The 18,996-nt window shown below is 40.6% G+C and overlaps 1 protein-coding gene across 4 annotated transcripts in view; it reads right to left on the bottom strand.

Moving 5' to 3' along the window:
• LOC110984469 (uncharacterized) overlaps positions 1–18,996 on the bottom strand; it is a 96,225-nt gene that overhangs the window by 9,770 nt on the left and 67,459 nt on the right. For all 4 annotated transcript variants that reach the window (XM_022244689.2, XM_022244690.2, XM_022244687.2 and 1 more), the window contains 26 exons: positions 18,781–18,984; positions 18,468–18,606; positions 17,796–17,975; positions 17,481–17,599; positions 16,810–17,100; positions 16,419–16,587; positions 15,763–15,978; positions 15,341–15,552; positions 15,014–15,119; positions 14,704–14,820; positions 14,254–14,392; positions 13,300–13,480; positions 12,880–13,156; positions 12,506–12,695; positions 11,407–11,734; positions 11,189–11,308; positions 10,813–10,941; positions 9,825–10,109; positions 9,268–9,411; positions 8,642–8,819; positions 8,163–8,313; positions 7,599–7,720; positions 5,018–5,157; positions 4,773–4,908; positions 4,224–4,430; positions 2,667–2,870 (listed from right to left, as the gene is read on the bottom strand). In XM_022244689.2, the coding sequence (XP_022100381.2) occupies positions 2,667–2,870; positions 4,224–4,430; positions 4,773–4,908; positions 5,018–5,157; positions 7,599–7,720; positions 8,163–8,313; positions 8,642–8,819; positions 9,268–9,411; positions 9,825–10,109; positions 10,813–10,941; positions 11,189–11,308; positions 11,407–11,734; positions 12,506–12,695; positions 12,880–13,156; positions 13,300–13,480; positions 14,254–14,392; positions 14,704–14,820; positions 15,014–15,119; positions 15,341–15,552; positions 15,763–15,978; positions 16,419–16,587; positions 16,810–17,100; positions 17,481–17,599; positions 17,796–17,975; positions 18,468–18,606; positions 18,781–18,984 (4,684 nt within the window). The remainder of the gene's footprint in view (positions 1–2,666; positions 2,871–4,223; positions 4,431–4,772; positions 4,909–5,017; positions 5,158–7,598; positions 7,721–8,162; positions 8,314–8,641; positions 8,820–9,267; positions 9,412–9,824; positions 10,110–10,812; positions 10,942–11,188; positions 11,309–11,406; positions 11,735–12,505; positions 12,696–12,879; positions 13,157–13,299; positions 13,481–14,253; positions 14,393–14,703; positions 14,821–15,013; positions 15,120–15,340; positions 15,553–15,762; positions 15,979–16,418; positions 16,588–16,809; positions 17,101–17,480; positions 17,600–17,795; positions 17,976–18,467; positions 18,607–18,780; positions 18,985–18,996) is intronic.

Below are 18,996 nucleotides of genomic sequence, written 5' to 3'. Positions count from 1 at the left end.
CATTTCAGGTATAGCAGTTTGTTTTATTCATTCTTTCATTTTAATTATATTTCTCAAATTTTTAGAACATTTTCCCCATTGATCCTGATAAAACCTTTCTCCGACACGATTTTATGTCATTTGTATTGAAATATCCCACTAATACAAGAAATGAAACAAGTTAAATTAAAACTTCGCAAGGTATTTATATGTGTCTGAAACTACACATGGGAAATTAAAAAAATCAGTACAAAACTGAACGTGCAGTACTTGGCTGTACTTGACTTTCCGATTTTCAAAAATCATTGATAATTTCCTTCGTTTTAGTGAAGTTCAATACTAGAAAATTAGATTCGCACCATTTCTCAAAGACCTGCAACTCATGTACATATGACCCTTCATCATTCCTAGAAATAAGGCCAGTAATAGCTGTGTCATCAGTGTACGGTAACATTTTCATGAGGAGGAAAGCAATCATTGGTATACAGAATGAACAGTGATGCTGAGAGCACACATCTCTGAGGAGACCATGTGTGTGTAATAACTGAATTGGACAGAATACCATGCAGTCTCACATTTTGCTCTCTGTTTGATAAAAACTCTTTTAGCCATAAAATGAGGGATGGTTAGACATTCATTTTCAACAACTTCTCTATCAACAAATGAGGCTGGTTTGTGTTAAAGGCCGACGAGAAGTCGAAAAATGTTGTTCGTAATGCAAAATAGAATGAACTAAAAACAGAACAGCATCGTTTAGATTCTTTTGGGGTTGGTAGGTGAATTGAAGCGAGTCAATTTCAGACTTGTGGAAAAGGAGTTGATCTGTCGTTCAAATCTTTTCATCTCCAATGTGAGCAAAAATGGGCGATAATCGTTGAGGTCAGAAGCTAGTGGTGATTTTGCCACAGGGATGACGATAAAAGATTTCCAACATTTTGGCACTTGCCTTTCATCGATGGATTTTTGAAAAAGAATACTGAAGGGTTTCATTAACTGAAATACGCATTTTTTAAGAATCTTTCAGCAGATGTTGTCGGGGGCCCATTGAATTCCTAGGGTTAGTGCCTTTAAAATATATAGCTGCATCCTGAGAGTTACAAGACGATCGTAGGAGCATCGAGACATGAGGTTTCCATGGCACACACCTCGACCGAAATCGTTGCAGCTGCGCTATCGAGGTCTATGTCTGATAGTACATACACGACTAGAATGTGACCCTGACTAAATTCCCACAGCAAGTAAAAATGTTGGAAGGACGTAGATAGTAGCTCCATGTCTGGCTGGCATATCTGAGATCTGATGGTGAAGTTCTGGCACCAGTTTTCATTCATATAGATGCACGCCCCTCCACCTTTACTCTTCGTCGTTGCAGATCGATCCAGCCGGATAAGCTAGAAGCCATCTATATCAACGAGGTTCCTTGGGATGGAGGGGTTGAACCATGTTACGGTGAAACACAGCAAGCTGGACTGCCGGAAATCACAGTTGAAGCGGCCAGGCTTCTAATCTCATCAATCTTGTTAACTGATCTGACATTCGGCCATTGTGATCGCAGGTAAAGGGTGTTGGTAGAGAGAGCGGATATGCCTAGGCGACATCAACTGTCTAATGCCGCCTTTCTTTCTGTGCATTCGAACGCTCCAGTTTGATGCACAGTCAGAGCTCTTGTCATGAGCCCCGCGAAGTGAAACCCAGTCAGGAATGTCCGGGGACTCAAGTTTCGATGTGTTTGCTGATATAATTGTTGTTGTTCATATCTGATGATCTGATCACCCTGTTTGTATACTTACTTTCTGGAAACAGGAACAGAATGACGGAAAACAAGTATCACGACATCCATGAGTACATTGCCAACATTTTGACAGCTGAAGCAGGTCACTTGGCATTTAAACACAACTTTTAACGAGACTGACAAGAAAAGCGAACTGGTCACCGCTGTGCAGCGCCCTCCCAGCGCTGAACATCGGTACCATCGTTGCATCAGAGAAGCCATCAAAATCCTCAAACATGACACAGTATACTGCAACACATCGGTTTCAACATCAGCAACATCTGGCATCCCATCCTCACACCCCGGTCCAATGGGTCTCCTATACCCTTGTTAATCTTTCCCCGCGTTCCCCTCCTTCACACTGACACACCTCATTGATCTGCCAGCATCCCATGTTCTGCTTGAGTGCGTCTTGTAGGATCCTTAGTTAGTATTCAATATACGGAGCATATATACTGTCTAAAATGTCAAGTACCCTCAACTTCGTTTCAGAACACATAGGTCTACTAAAAAAAGAGATATCATACATGGTGCTACCGCAAACCTCTTTATCTAACAAGCTCTCTTTAGATATGAAGGGTTAGCTATGATGTTTCTGAGTTCAAACCAACATGAACTAGCTTATTTTCAATTTTTCAGCAAAGAAATTGTATTGAACATTCTCATGTTGAGTGTTGAATGGCAAAGTTCATTTTCTATGCTTTACAAGCAGGAAAGCAAGCTTTTGAAATTGAAATAGTATGCAGGTTGGACATATTTTAAAGATCGTATTTTGGCAGACAACCTCAACATTTGTTTCTTTTGTATTTAAAATGATTCTTGGCCATGAATTAAAACCATTTCTGATTCTCACAAGGGCAAGTTCTGAAATTTTGAAACTGTGTTTAAATGAAGGCAAAATTCATGCAATCATTACCATCTGTGAGAGGTGCAGCTAGAGTCTTCGACGCAGACAAGTGGATTCCAACATCGGTGCAAGGCAGGATGCTAGCATCTGTAGGGCTGGGGGTCTGTCCAACACACCACTCATAATGGTCTATGTAGGATTCCAGATCCACAAAGCCATGCCAGGAGGCTGAGATGACTGTGCTGGAGTTCTGGTACTCTACATCATGGAGATCTAGAATGGAGAAAACATGGACTAGTTAGAAGTAGCTCAGGAAAGTATAAATAACTTTAACCAAAAAAAAATTAAAACGGTTGCAACACCAACTTCTAAAAAGGACATTGCAAGTGACTTAATAAAAAACAAAAGATCAACTGACAGCAGTTGGGCACAAGCTTACTACCCTTTCCTGTGGTTTCTTTGCGAATTTAATGGTTTAAGGGTGCAGAGGACATCCATGTAGGAATTTAAAATGGTTTCAAACAATTTTTGTTTTCCCTAAAAAACTACCCCACAAATGAAGCACCACCTCGCAAAAGGGATGCTGCACCTGACTCAATAAAAAACAAACAACCGACTGACGTGCTTAAGCAAGCAATGCATTTGCAGAGAGTAAAACATGGTCAAAAGTAAAAAGAAAGGTAAAATTAAGGTTTGCATTATAACAATGAGTTAATAATTTACATGTTCAGATCGGCAACACTCCTATTGACAATGTTAGTCAATTTAAGTATCTAGGTGTATTGCTGGACCCATCTTTGACTTGGAGTCATCATACCGATGCACTTGTTAAAAAAGCCAATAAACGCGTAGGTGTTCTCCGGAGGCTCAAATGTGTTCTCCCACAACATACTTTAGGCCTGTTGTATAAAACATTGATCCTGCCACACTTTGATTACTGTGATGCTGTCTGGGGAAATTCCTCAAAACTAGCACTCAACGGGCTCAGTAAAATTCAGAATAGTGCTGGCCGACTCATCCTCGGTCTTCCACGGAGAACCCCTACAGAGCTTGTTCTATCGACATTAGAGTGGGATACTTTGGACGAAAGGCATACTTTCCATTTAAATATATTGGTTTATAAAAGTCTTATTATGCAATTACCACCGCAACTGTGCAACTGCTTCATTTATACCACTGATTCGCATCATTATAATACTCTGTCAGGCTCTCATGGTTCCTTAGTCATTCCATTCAGTAAATCGAACTCGGGTAAACGCAGATTCATTGTTCGTGGAGCTTATGCTTTCAACGCCTTGCCCACTGCTCTTAAGAGCCCACTACCCGCAACACTGTCAAGTTTTAAACACACGTACAGATCAATGTTGTTTTAATTCCTACCTGTTTGTGAGTTTCGTTATTTGGTGTTGGTGTTTTAATTATTAGCTACTGTTGAGCTTTAAATATGTGTGCATGGCTGGTTCATGGATTTTGATTTTTGGTTATTTTTAGTATTTTATCGTATTTGATGGATTTAACTGATTTTATTGTAATTGCTGGGCACCTCTGGAAATCAGTGTTTCACTGAGAGGTTTCCCCAGGATAAATAATAAAATAAATAAATAAAAATGAGTATGTTGGCAATACCTATTCCATCAAACACTAGGCCGGGATCTGGCCTCCTGGTGTCCACTACAAAACCATCACTGCTTCTGAGCGTGTGCAGACCAGCTTTGTTGAATGCCCGTACATTGCTGAAGTACCGCACTCCACTCTGTAGGTCCAGGCTGGTAAACTCAGTGGAAGTTGCATCAGCTGGAAAGCTGTGATCAGCAAACTGACGGATATCTTCACCTGAAAAAGTAATATTCAAATAATGTTGTGATAGGGGTTTTTGTAGGGTTCCCTCAGCCTCAGGCTATTAGTTGTGCACTGACAAGGCAGTGATGAATTTCATCCTGAACACCTGGTGCGTGTACTCATACACATCCTTGAGAGGCACCTGGTTGTACGTGTACTCACCTACAGGATAGTCTGAGCATCACCTGGTTGAGAGTGTACTCACCTCCAAGATAGTCTGACCATCACCTGGTAGTGAGTGTACTTACCTCCTGGATGGGTGCTGAGTGCCACCTGGAACTAAGTGTACTCACCTACCAGATAGTTTGAGTGTGACCTTGTAGTGAGTGTACTCACCTCCTGGATGGGTGCTGAGTGACACCAGGTAGTGGGACATTGCATGGTCTGAAAACATTCCCTCCCAAGAAATGAAGCTGACAGATGTCAAGTAATCTGTGTCTGTCCTGGCATCAGCTGCAGGGAGGTCCTTTACCTGAAACAAAGTTGAAACTGTAAAAACATTTTTTTGTGCAGAAATACACTTCTTTTCGTACACACACATACCTCAATTTCATATGGCCATTCGCATTTACAAGACTCACCTTCATGCTTCTTATAGTCGAGACTTTTGGCGGTGTAACGTCGGGGACAATGCCATCTGACTTGAACACAGCATATATATTGGCATCGTACCAGGCTCGAACAAATATGTGATATGTGACTCCCTGCAGGAGCTTGTGCTCTAATGATGAAGAATGTACCCGAACAATGCAAAAGAAACCAATAAAATGATAAACATAAATTGAATTACAAATGAGCGAAGTCATATAGGGTTATGGAGGCATAACCTGCTTGTCTGCACTCCATTCCAAGTGCGCAATGTTTTATATTCATTTAGGTAAAGAAAAAGGCAACAACTAATAAAGAAAAGAGAGAAATCGATTTTAACATTCACTGGCAAAGACTCATGGGAAGGTAAAGATGAAAATGAGACCAAAGACATCTAAAACAATCCTGAGTTACCTTGAGTTACAGTGATAACCATGTCCAAACTTGACAACATGAGAAAGATAATTACCAGAACAAAGAAGGCAACAAACAAGGTGAACATTATGATCATGAACTGGCCAATGACAAAGATACATATGGCATTCGTAAGAAAATTAAAGACAAATAAAATGACACCAATTAAAATAAAGGTAATAAAATGTCAGTGACAATTCTATATTGAATTTGAACATCTCTTCCTCCAGTGTGCTGGAAGTCTTTCATGTTTCAGATCTGTTTTCTTTTTCACAATCTTTTAAATATTGTTGTCACATTTTATCCCATGAATATTTCGTTAAGTAATGTTGATTTTTCATTGGCCTGACACCTCATAATAATTGAGAGTGCTATCCTGGTTAGCAACCTCTGGCTGGTGCGTAGGTATAAAATGCCGACATGCAGGCAGCTCGGCCTCTTCCTTTTGTTTGCCATCTGCAATACATACTGGACTGTCCTCTGCAGTGTACATTAATATTACACCGGTATCAGTGGCATAGCTAGGATTTTACTAGTGGGGGGCACAAGGGGGCACCAGCATCTTATGGAGGGCACCAGCTTTTAGTGGTATAGTTTTGGGGGCAAGTTTTAGTTGGCTTTGTTCAACATCCATATTCATCTGTTCGTTTTCGACCAGCATCAGCAATCAACTAGTTAAGTTACATCCAGACCTAGCCCACCTATGTGACCTCAGTAGAGCACCAGCAGCCTGAGAGCCGTTACCACCATTCATTGCATGAGCGTATTACCGGCATTTGGAGTATTGTCACTAGTGATCAATTATATTAGCCAGTGCGCAGCTTTACTTTAAATTACTTTACTTTAAATTGCTACAACTGTCAACAGCCAACACCACAGCCAATTTCAACCAAACTCGGCCATATCATCTTGGTATGTTATGCACTCTGATTAGGGTTAAAGGTCACCTAGTAGTAAGTTGCGGTCATTTTACCAAAATTTTAAGAAGCTGCTTCTACCACAGTTTTCATCTGATAAAGCCAAAGTTGTTATCTTTGGCTCATGGTCACCTTGTGGTGGCTAGCAGTAATTTCACGATCTGTAACATTCTTCAGCGGATTTTAGCCACATTTAGTTAAATGCTTTCTTGTTCGAAGCTCTTGCGGATTTTGGACAGAATTCACTCAGTGAGTAGTGGTCATTTTTTTGGGAAAAAAACAATTTCAACTAAATATTGTCAGTTATAGCCCTTTTCAAGTTTTGCATGAATTGTTTGCAGATTTAAGGCAAAGGTCAGCGAGTGGTCAGTATGTCATTTTCATTAGTCATTATCCGACAAAGTCCAAATTCAGTCATTTTTTGAAGTACTATGATGTGACTGGGGCAACATGTGTTCAGTTAAATCAGTTGGATCTGTCAAATGGAGTGCTTTCATTCTATCTACAACTTGTATGGGCGGCCAAAGTTTGCACAAAATATCACCTTTTGTTTGCGTTTCTATTTTACCTGAAATTTGATCAAAATGGACATCTATCCCATTAATTTTAAATAGGGTTGTATGCATTATTATCTAGTGTTCTGATAGCTGAGTAGGATTTTAAACACTTTGTGAATTATTGCTTTACTTTTGTACTGACAGCCAACTAAAGGTTTAGCAGCTACTTACAGGAAAGCACGGCTGTGACGTCAAAAGAACAGACCCTATAATTATGTACAATTAGTAGACAAAGTCCATTGTTAACCATACGGCACCGACATCCTGTTCTAGTTGTAAGTTATAAGTATTTTACCTATTTAAGATTCACCTTATCCAGAAAAATATGTTGTTAAAAAGAGAGGTGACCTTAATGAATCTGTGCATTTGTTATTGTTTCTGTGCTGAAAATTTCATGCAAAACAAACTCCCTGGTTCAATAACCAGCTCGCCTGTGACCCCTTGGTGTGTGACATCAGCATTTTGGTGCCTGGTGATAGACTGCCTCTCAATGTACTTGTTCCCTGGGCTCCCTTCATCACCTGCTTATTGGGCAAGCCTGAAGCATCGTCATTAGAGAATGCCACAATAATTTCAACTTCTAAAAGAAGATCGTAAATAATAACATCTGCAACTTCTATCATTTCATGCTAACATTAGATTTTACTATATAGCTCCTCAAATATGATTCCTTCAAGCCTGCCTACCCTCATCCAGCACAATGATAGCATTGTCGTCCTGTCCAACATCAAACCATACTCTCTCATTCACTGGATCAAAGACTCCGACTGGTTCCGATGAAGAGTCATCCCCAATGCTCCATTCACACCTGCAAATATATAGAGGGATAAGAAAATGCATATAGGCAGTATGGTTGTTTGAGCTTGCGGTATATACGAGTATGGACACTACGCCGGCAGTCTAAAGTGCATGTGATGGTGGGGAGTCCTTGCAAACTTCTAGGGAACATGTGGCTCTCATTCCAAGAAATAATGGGTAATTAAAAAGGGGTCGCCCAATTTGCCTTTGAATTCAATCATTTTTAGACAGAATTTGAGTGAAATTTGCGTGACGTGTAAATACGACAAATAAGTTAAAAAGTGCACTCTTTCAAAATGACAGTCAAATTGTATTAAATTTGAATTTGCAAAATGTTAAATTATTTGCATATAGATGGAAATGAAAAACACCCTAAATCTGCCTTGTAACTGAGGGCAGCAGCTATACCAACAGAAAAGTGGACTCAACAACTTCTGTGTATTCCAACTTACCACTTGATATCCAGTCCTTTACGATCAGTGATTCGCCACACTGCAGCCGCTGTGTGTTGGGTTGGGGTGTAGTCTATGTCAGTCACAGCTTCGATATCCTCGTACATGAGATCCAGTACATCCAGCACTTCTATCTCAGTGTTAGGATTATCTAGAAGCGTTGCAAGTTCCAACATTTCTAAGTGCCACAATCCTAAAAATACCTAACAGCTGGATGTCTCAATTTTTCAAACGGGATTTCAATAAATGTGAAGTATTAATTGACTAATGGTCACTTTACCATTTGTGACTCGCAACCTCACCCTGCTGGAGTGTCTATTGACATTGTTAAATTCGAGACTCATATGAGATACTCTCGCACTAATTTCTGAATCATTTATTTGTGGTATGAAATATCGTTTCAGTTGTTTTTTCTATTTTTCTGCTTTTCACTGCTAAGTTGAATTACATTAGATGCTGAGTACAAGAGGCCTACTTACTGTTGGATACATCGGTGCAAGACTGGTCTGGATTACATGCCCTATCAATGGGTGCACATGCACAATGACCTTCGCAACTTGAAGGTGAACAATGTCGGAGCAGAACGAGAGTGCCCTCATTTGATGAGATCGCAGATATTTCAAAAGCTGAATGATGACGAGAACTTGGTAGCCCAACCTTAGAAAAACCAATAATGACCAACAATGGCCAACATTTAATTTCTTATTAGAACGTTTCATTTGTATGAGCAACCACATGGTATGCCAATACAATTCTAATATAATTTCAACCAACTGTTATTACCAACAAGCTTTGATATTGGTACAAAATCGTTGGTACTGCGTACTGACCAGAAGTAACACCACAAAAATAAAAGAAAATAATCACACATTATTGTGCAGTTATAAAGAGCCAAGACAAAAATTCCCAGATTTGGTATCTCAGGCTTCAAATGTTATTTCTGCCCACTGCAAAACCCGAGAGATTTTGCTAAAAGTGACAACATATAAAGTAACTTGCAATAATCAAAGTTTGACTAAAAGCTATGCTGCGCTTGCAGATAAGATTTCATTTTCAGCTTCCTGTAACAGAATAAAGATTAATCGACAAAATCACAGTAATTTACCCCATTCACAGCCCAGATGGAGACGTAGAGATATGGAGGAGAAATGTCTGCTATGCTGCCCTCTAGAGGTACAATGGCTGTCTGCACAATTCCCTCGTCCAATGGCATGCCGTCATCACTGTGGTTGATTCGGGCTGGTCCATGCTTGGGAGACAAAACGATAATCATTCTAGTGATAACAGAAGGGTATTTGATCTAACAGGTAATGGAAAGTAAGACGGCCTTCAAAACCGATAGAACATAAACAAAAATAAAAGAAAACAAAACTGTGTCAAGGAGATTGAGTAAGCTAGCATGAAGGCAGTCTGCCCATGCCATATGAAAATTTGAAAATGCAACACTAAACCTTATCCGAATAACAGAATAAATCAAAGGAAAAATATATGCATGCTTGAAAATACCACCAACAAACGTTGGAAAACTTAATACTTGCTTTTGGTTTTTGTCTTCAGATTTTGAGCAACCTATTCAATTACAATTCTTAGAGCTATAGTCCTCCAAATTTTAATGTCCGGCAAAAAATCCACAATCTGTTTTTCATATTTCAACAAAGATACCGGAGTGAGCTGCGAGCCACCGTAGGTGCGTCCGACAGAGACAAAGTAGTGGCTGATACCGGAGTGTACATCAGCAAATCCCAACCAGGCCAAAGCTAAGGAACCATTGGAGGTGCTGTTGTCTTCAAGCCATGACATCCAGCTGTGGTGGTGATGGTTGGGAGACGCGGGATTGGTCTGATTTGGTTCTGTCGGATCAATCCAGTCAATATGGTGACGCTCCAAGTTGGCAGCACTTTCTGTGCCCACGGCAAATGTCCCAACAGACGGCGGGCTAAAATCAACCTACAGAAGAGGAATGTGACACAATAAATGATAAATAGCCTTATCCTAGCAGAACAAGCTGGGAAAGTGGGGCACTGGCTGAGGCGACAACACCTATGACAGACGATGGAAAGTACTTTATCAAGTCGCAACAGAGGTACAGTTTGCAAGGGGCACTTGGGGGCCTTTCGTTGTGGAGGGGGCATTCATGCACTGACTGTCAGCTGATTATAGCCTTCTCTTATTTCTGAGCGGGAGGATGGCACAAGAGGGGGACAGGCCTTGAGCAGCGGGATGCTCTCTCGTCCCCCACCACTGACTATATCACTGTGATATGGTCTTGTTACAGTCAAATTATTTGTGCAAGGTTACTCAAAAGGTGGGTTTTTTAATTTTAAATCCTGAAACAAATGTTTTGCTTCGGACACTAACAGTTTCAGGGCCATGATGGGATCCTACATCAATTTTGAGAGTGACAGGTATGTCCGATTCACATTTTTATTTCACGACCTGGTCCTTGCTGAAAGTAAGTAGTGTTTTTAATTGATTTAAAAAGAAGGCAAAAAGAGGGAAAAATTATACCAAAGGTAAAGTTCTAAATAGGAACACAATGATTGGATATGTAAGTACTTTGTTGCAGAAGTAATGGAGGCTATCAAGCAAGGTAAATTTTGCACAAAAACAGGGATTTAGTTTGGAAGTGGATATGATGCATGTCATTTACCAACACAGGTTCTGCCTTAGATTCCGTACAGAGACCAGCGAGGTTGCAAGCCACCACGGTTGCGATGTAACGACTTCCTTCGTGTAATGTCAGATTGGTGAAGGTGTGATCAATCTCGCTCCCTGCAATCTGCCATGAAGATAGTAATATCCCTTCAGGACTTCAGAAATAGTTAATTATTGTAATAACATGAAACGCGAGTCTGCAGAAATGTCTTTACTCTTAGTATCACAAAGTCTGAATAGCTATCAGCAACTTTTACCACTGTGTCTGTCTTTGATCATATTACATGTACAAGGTTTAAAAAATCAACTTGTTCATGTCAGGACAAAATCCCATCACAATTGACCAAACTTTGTGCAACTTGAATATTTACCTTCATTGGATGTATGCCAACATCTCCATTATGGTGTGTGCTAACAGATATGTACTGGTCTTTAATGCCACTCTCTGGGTCACGGAACTTCCAGGAAATGTGAATAACATCGCGTAAAACCTACAAGAAAAATATGCAGATCCAACCAAACATTTGAAAATGTAATATTTTTATATAAACGGTATTTCCAATTTCTCCTGCTGACAGAATCTTCTTACCTGGGTATTTTGGACAGCCACCCCCTTAGTCTTATCAGCAGCGGGTGGATCCACCACATCAGGAGGGCTAGAGTCCACACGGAACCCATTAGATGTAGCCTCACTCCACGCACTCACTCGGTTATAGGCGCGCACGGTGATGTAGATATCAGTGCCTACTGGCAGCTGGTCTGACACTGGTAGAAATATAAGAGCATCCTCCGACAGCTCAATGCGTGTAGAGGGGAGAATGTCCGCAGCTCCTGGTGTAGTGCCCGCACGCCATTCGTAGTGGGAGAGACCAGAGTGAGGGTCATGGAAGCCCCACCAATGCGCTTGCAGTCGAAGCCTACAGATCGATGTAAATATCAACACCAAACCTATGCTTGATGGTTCATCAGCATTGCGTGAATCATTACTAAATTTATAAGTCCTGAAGCATTGAAGATCCATTAATCTGGCACGCTTGATTTTATTCATGTGTGATTTACTTGTGTCCATTAACCTCTGATTCCAAGAGTAACCAAATTCACAATTTGACAAGTTTGTTTGTATCCATCATTTAAAATAAACACCAAAGGCTAAACTTAGCAGTTAAGGACACAAACAAATTTGAAGGAGTGGTGAAACTGAAAAATGAGAAACTCACAATAAAACCCACCGATGGCGGATGCCTGCATTGTGCCAGATATTTAGCATTAACCGGCCCTAGATCTGTTCTGAGACTGTGCTTCAATTATCCATCCATTCAAGAATATCCAGCCATGAACGAGGTTGGGCTGGAATCCCCACTGTACATACACACAATATTAGCTGCAACATTTTACAAATTGGCTAAATAAAACAGGATGTGGAAGGTTGTAAGACTCTGTATTAGCAGGATTTATAAAACTTCCAATACATTATCCAGGCTAGTGGTGAAATTGCAGAGCCTTACGGCTCATTCTGACCAAAAAATAAATCATCCCCACACTGGAAGTTTGTAAAAGACAAAAAATACTACAATTACACAAAAGCATAAATTTAGACCCCCCCAACTGTGATCTTGAACTGTGACATAACCCCCCCACCCCTCCATGATCATGATTTTGACTCCACGTAGGCCTAATGATGAGGTCACCTTGAGGACTGGTAGCTGATGTCACCGCCCCCAGCACTGCCATCATACACCCGCCCTGGCACAGGGGGCGTGTCATCAACCATGACCCCATCAGAGGTCACTGAAGTACAAAGGCCAGCAGCATTACAAGCTGTCACTGTCACATAGTAGGTCAGACCTGGCACCAGATTCAGGTTTCCCGCATGAACATCTGAGAGGGAAGACACAGTACTCATCAGACGAGTGGCAAAGCTGCAAGGATATTGCACTGCTAGTATACGCTCTGTTCTTTAATCTTATCAGTGATTCAATTATGGATGAAAATGTGTTTCAAATGCAGGGCAGAGACACACACGTACAAAATTTAATGAACAATTAACCTCTTTGAAAATTACCAGTCTCTAAGCCCACGTGTTGCTCAGGCACGACATCAGTACACCCTGGACATAACCCGGCCCTCCACGAATACTCAAAGATGGAGCTGTGCGGATCATGAAACCCTTCCCAGAATGCCCAAAGCATGGTTCGATCGTCCTGGAAGTCTCGATCTTTGTGATTGGCTGGTGCATGGGCTGGGTTTCCATCAAAGACATGACCAGCCAATGGGGGGCTAGCATCAACCGTGAAAGCTCCATAACTCTTCAGAGTGATCAGGCCTACTGTATTGATGGCCTAAAAAGGAATTCGACACAACAGAAATGAAAAGTGGAGAATCTGTTTTCGCTATAATCACAGTAATAAAATAAAAATCGAACTTTGCTTGCGGTTTTTACTACTTAAAGAAAGTCAGATACAAGGGCTCTCCTGCAACTTACCTTAACAGAAACAAAATATGAGTGACCTTCCTGAAGGGCCAAAGGTCGTGAAGGGTCACTGACCCCAGTCTCTGTGCTCTCTCTGGTAAAAGGCATGATGTCTGCGTGACCTGGATGTGACCCCACAGCCCACTCAAAATACGCCACACTACTCTCCTTGTCTGAGAATATATCCTTCCAACTGAAATTACATCAAATTTCAATGAGATGATCAACTGAAGTGTGCATATTCAAAGTGCTGACCCTTTATCGGTTTGCATATGGCAAATAATACCGCCAAGCATTTACCACGACAGCATGTTTGATAGGTACTAAATGGTGTCTTTAATTACAAAAAGGTGTTTGCATACAGTATCAATTACTTGTTTTGAGATACACTTAGGCTCTGTCATTGACTTGATGAAAGTTATGAGCCACTCCGGTGATGTTACCTCAATTAAAGGGGTCATTATTTGTTAAAAAATCTCAGCATTGTGGAAAGTTTACATACGGTGCGTATCATGCAAAAAGTTAAATTTGAAATAAAGCCGGCCATCAAACAACCTCGTGGAGACTAACATTTTTGCATGCCAATCAGGATGCTGGCTGCGCCACGTGTATTGAAAAATAAAGCATGGCATTCTTTTTGGCTTTTTATGGTCCAAAATGAGTTTAGCGAAATGAACAAACATCGCAAACAATTTGAAATTGTGTTAAACCTTTTGAGTTCGCAGCTAGGATGTTTCCGACATTGTTGTGTGTCAATTGCTTTTGCTTTTGTCTTTAACCTTAACAGTCCTGAATCCTCCAATTTTAATATGATTTTGCACACACCCTAGCTAGGGAGTTAGGGTTAATGGTAAATCCCTCTTTTATCAGCAAGTACATGTCACAATCATTTGGGTATTACTATTTTCCAGAAAACTATATGAATACAAAGTTTACAAATCTCTCTGTCATTATATTTTTGTCTACCTTGCTGACATAGAAGTTGTTGAGCGGATAAAGCTGCCCCCAACGTCCAATGTGTGTTCGCCATTTACGACAGGAGGAGATGCATCAATGGTGACTGGGTCAGCTACCACTTGGGACGACAGGCCAACAAAGTCAGTTGCTGGTGAGAGAATAAATAATGTACAGTCAATATTACATTTAATGGAACTGCTAAGAAGAAATGGACTGCCTTAAAACATTTCAAAACTTGAACAGAATGTCACTTGAAACTTGACTCTGATGGACACAAGACATTATTGTAAACTAAATGCTTTCAATGAACAATTGATCATCCTAAAAAACTTGCACCACAGTCTTGACAAATAGCTCGAGTCCTAGACCATCATAGGCCTAAATTTTGTCCCCCACATTAAAAGCAGTGCATTAAAACTCATCTGCCCTTTCAACTCCAGAACTCCCTCCCACACATACCTCTCACTGTAGCATAGTATGTGTGTCCATTTTGTAATCTCATGCCATGTACGACAGCACTGTTAGCAATTCCAACACGGGTGAACTCCTTTACATCACTGCCACCTCGCATCGATCCTGAAATGAAACAAGCCTACGACCATGTGAATAAAGTAAATCAGAGGGTACAAATTAAACAAAAGTAAACACAAAGATTGACTTACAGTTTTTAAGCATTTAGTAAGATTTTAGATTGTGTTGGACAATACAAAACTACTGGGTATCATAAAGTGTATGTTTTAGAAGTGTACAAAATAACTGTTGTTCATACCAATGGCATATTCATAGTATCTGATCCCCGTGTGATGACGTGCCATGCCGTGTTCCTCAATGTCGATAAACGATTCCCAGTGTAGCACTAACTCGGAGGTGGAACTCTTTATGAACAAAACAAGAAAACAAAAGGGTCATGGTCTGAGCAAAATCTAAATGATCCTTTCTGAAAACATGACACACACATACAAAAACTGGCTATTTGCAAAGAATTCTGACTTTACATCTAAAAAGGACATCAGGTATGTAACAATATCCCAGAACTTCCCGACTGACATTTTATTGAATGAGTTCTTTAAAGACAAGGTGGCAACATGTATGTTACTTGATAGTGTTGATGTTGGCTCCCTCCGACCCAAACAGAGCCAGGGGTTGGTGGAGTTGTGTCAGTGACAACGCCATCGCTGCAGCTGGACACGGCGGGTAGCTGTTCATTCCAACCCTGGTGTTCAAGTGTCACTTCATCGGCATGGATGCAAATGCGATATCGTTTGCCATGTTCAAGGGCTAAATCTGGAACGTTGACGAACTCTTTATCTAGTTATCAAACAAACCCACATAAATCTGAGAGTGAGAGTGGAATAGTTGTACTCAATTTATCTCTCATTGCTGTAGATTTGTCATTTTGCCTCCAGCACTTTTTTAAAGCAATTTCAACCCAAGGGAATATTAAATTAAATTTCATTCTTCGTACATTTCCACTGCAGCAATACCTTTCCCAAGTCTTTTACTCTCAGGCAATCCTACCTGTATCTCCGCAGGCCTTCACATGAGGGTGGTCGCATGGATACTGCAGACCACTGTCCAAATCTCCAAATTTAGTAGATCCAGTGTCCTCAATGGCTGCCCAGACGTAGGCCCTGTGACGCAGTGTGGGCCAGACGGCCGATAAGGAGGAAGTGGATGAAACATAGTTCTTGTCTGGTTCCGGCCACAACGCATTCTGCTCCAAGTTCACTTTATCTGATAAAAAACAGCAGTCCTCATATTGTGAAAAAACACAACTGTAAAAATAATTTTTGATTTTTGAGTCGTGGACAATTTCTAGTACCATTAACACCAAGAGTTTCTTTACATAGGAAATACCATTATTAAACAAAATAAATATTATTTCTAAAGTATCAAAAACCAGATTTCTTAAAACAGAATTGAATCATTTAAGGGACTTGCAACTGATGCAAATACATGCAAATTGCCAGAGTTCTTCAATTTTCCTTTGTATATCCAGGGGACCTCCATTTATCTATTCAGACCATGAAAGGATTGTGTCCACCAAACACAGTTACTTATGTGTTGTAAGCATATCCCCCAAAAATTAATTTCTTACAACGGTGTTGTGTTGTCTTTTGTTGTCTTGTCTTGTCTTAAGACTCATTGCAACTGAATCTGAAAGGTATGCTTACGATCTGCATCAATTACAACATGGGGGACGATGAGTGTCATCATTTCATCACAATCTACGATCTCAGTGCTGGCTATGGATGACAGGCCAGCCTTGTTGTAGCCCCTGACTGATAACCGATGACAAATATCCAGGTCCAAAAGTCCGCTGTACGATGCAGTGAAATAGGCCTTTTGAGAAGCAAAATAAATATAATAAATTTGTTTTGAATGTTTTAACTTTTAAGGACAACCTGTTAAATGGCTCACACATTTCTTTCGTTCGGATGACATCTTTTTAAGAAAATGGCTATACAAGAAGTCTGTTGTAACTTTGAACTTAACGATGCTGCAAACCTGTGTTACGTTTGCGCATAAAACGATCATTTGGATTCAAAACATGGAGAATCTTACCACGTTTACAGTTATCCCCAAATTCTCAATTTTCGTCCACTGACTCAACAGGGCTCCGTCATTACCATCTTCAGCAATGCTCCACTCATAGAAATCCATCAATTCCTGTGGGTTGTCATGAAGGACGTAATCATGCGCAAAAGGCTGGAAGGCCACGTGGATCTCTGTTCTGCCTTGTGTGGACTCAATGTTGCTGACCGTGACCTGACCGACCTCAGGAGGTTGGGATAATACCCAGAATCCATCAGTCACGATGGGTTGGAAGCAAACGCTAACATGACACAACTGAACCTGCCGAATATAATTTCCTGATATTAATCAAATTGAATCCAGATGTTAAAACTGAACCAGTAGACCTGCGTACATACATATTAAAAGGATAGATGATTTGAAGATTCCTTGGGAACATAATTGAGCCAATAAAATTTGTAAGGAACTTATTCCATATCCCTTTAATTTAAGTTTGTGTATTTTCCATAAGGCACAAATGCCCACAACAAAAATTGAAAACCAGAGCCGGTTAAATGGGAAAAAAGAAGTGTGTTCAAAGTTATGCGCACAGCTGATGAATATTCACACTCTGTTTCATGCTTGGTATAATTAGGTTCGGCAGTGCACACATACACTTGTAAGTTATTGTAAGCTGTTGCAGTGGAAGAGTTTTCTACTACCTTTGATCTGAAGTGACCTCCACTTTGAAACCCTATATCAGCCCCAATATGTTGGAATGTCATGCCAAGATCTTGATCACCAAGTACTGGGATCCATTCCAATGTCGTGTTCTCAGCCTCTGTGGGGAATAAACCAATTTATCACTAAAATCAATAACTATATGTCCCATTGTCTTGATGATTCTAACATTCTCTCTTGCTGTTTTGCCTATTTAAATTGATTTGATCAGAATGAACCATCGCTAAGGAAAATAATTACTTGGGATCAAAGTTATTCAAACTATTCTTAATCGAAACTTTCTAACTTGGATTTACCGTGGTATGCCTCAATCTCTTGTTCAACCGTCCAGAGGACGTTGGTCACAAAGGGCTGCAGCATCTCAGGGATGGTCCAACGAGCTGCGATGTCTGAGGTAGAGGCCTGATAGGTGATGTCATCCTGACAGGGTTGATCGGCAGGAGATGAGTGGTGGGACAACCCTGGATGAACAGATGCTGCACAAAAGGTTCAAGAAGCTGCTAATGATGAGATGTGGCAGAGATCTTGAGGAAGAGTCTAATGATCTACGGTTATTTTCACACCAAGTTTTGCCCTCAAACCGACGTACATTAACACTGTTCGAGATTTGCGAAAAATCAAAAGCTTGCTTGGGTTGAATTCGAACGCACAACCTTCTGTGTACTAGTGCAGATGTTTTAACCATACTGGGCCACAGAAAGGGATAGGATCTGGTGGCAGGCTTGATTCCAATGCAACATCAGGTAGCACTGATATCGATGATATGAGATCGGTTGATAAAGAGAGAGTTAAAGTGTAACTCCCTAGGGTAAGGGTCAAGCCTTGAAAGGGTTGATAAGTGACACGAGATCTAAACGAGGGGTATCTAGCCCCACTTGTCCTATTAAGTATGATATAATGTACAAGGGCATGAACTTTTAGAAAGAATCAATGTGGAACCAAACGCATTAAAATGCTAAAGGCTTTACCTTCGTCTTGACCGCAGCCTAGTCCATCTTTGATTGTGGCTCCCTCCAGTATCTCACCCATTTGTATGATTTTGACGCCATCCGATGTAATATTGACACTTCCAGCTTCCGAGTTGGCACGGATAGTCACGTGGTAAGTCTGTCATTTATAAATGCCAAAAACACTTTAAAACAATGTTGGGAGAAATTGGCAACTTTTGACACAATACAGACACAAAAGTCATTCCTTAATTAGCCAAGTTTCCAACTTGACTACATGTTACAAAAAAGGTGAAGTTTTTCTTCAGCACAATTTAATTTCTATTCAGATTACCGTTAATGGAGTTAGATCCAGTCCATTCAGACGATAGAATGTTGCACTGCCGACATTGACAAAACCATGACTGGCATCTGATAAATCATCTCCTCCTGATCCGACTGCAATCTCATAGCTGATATCAAGATGAGGATGCTCAAAGCCAAACCAACGAGCTGAGATGCTTTTAGTGTCCATTTGTACGTCAATGTCCTTAGCAAACTGTTGCGGAAA

The sequence above is a fragment of the Acanthaster planci genome, linkage group LG14 (genome assembly GCF_054643075.1).
Source record: "Acanthaster planci isolate LZ-2023a linkage group LG14, COTS_SCS, whole genome shotgun sequence".
In the NCBI taxonomy this organism is placed as follows: domain Eukaryota; kingdom Metazoa; phylum Echinodermata; class Asteroidea; order Valvatida; family Acanthasteridae; genus Acanthaster; species Acanthaster planci.
This window is presented reverse-complemented; position numbering and strand designations above follow the sequence as displayed.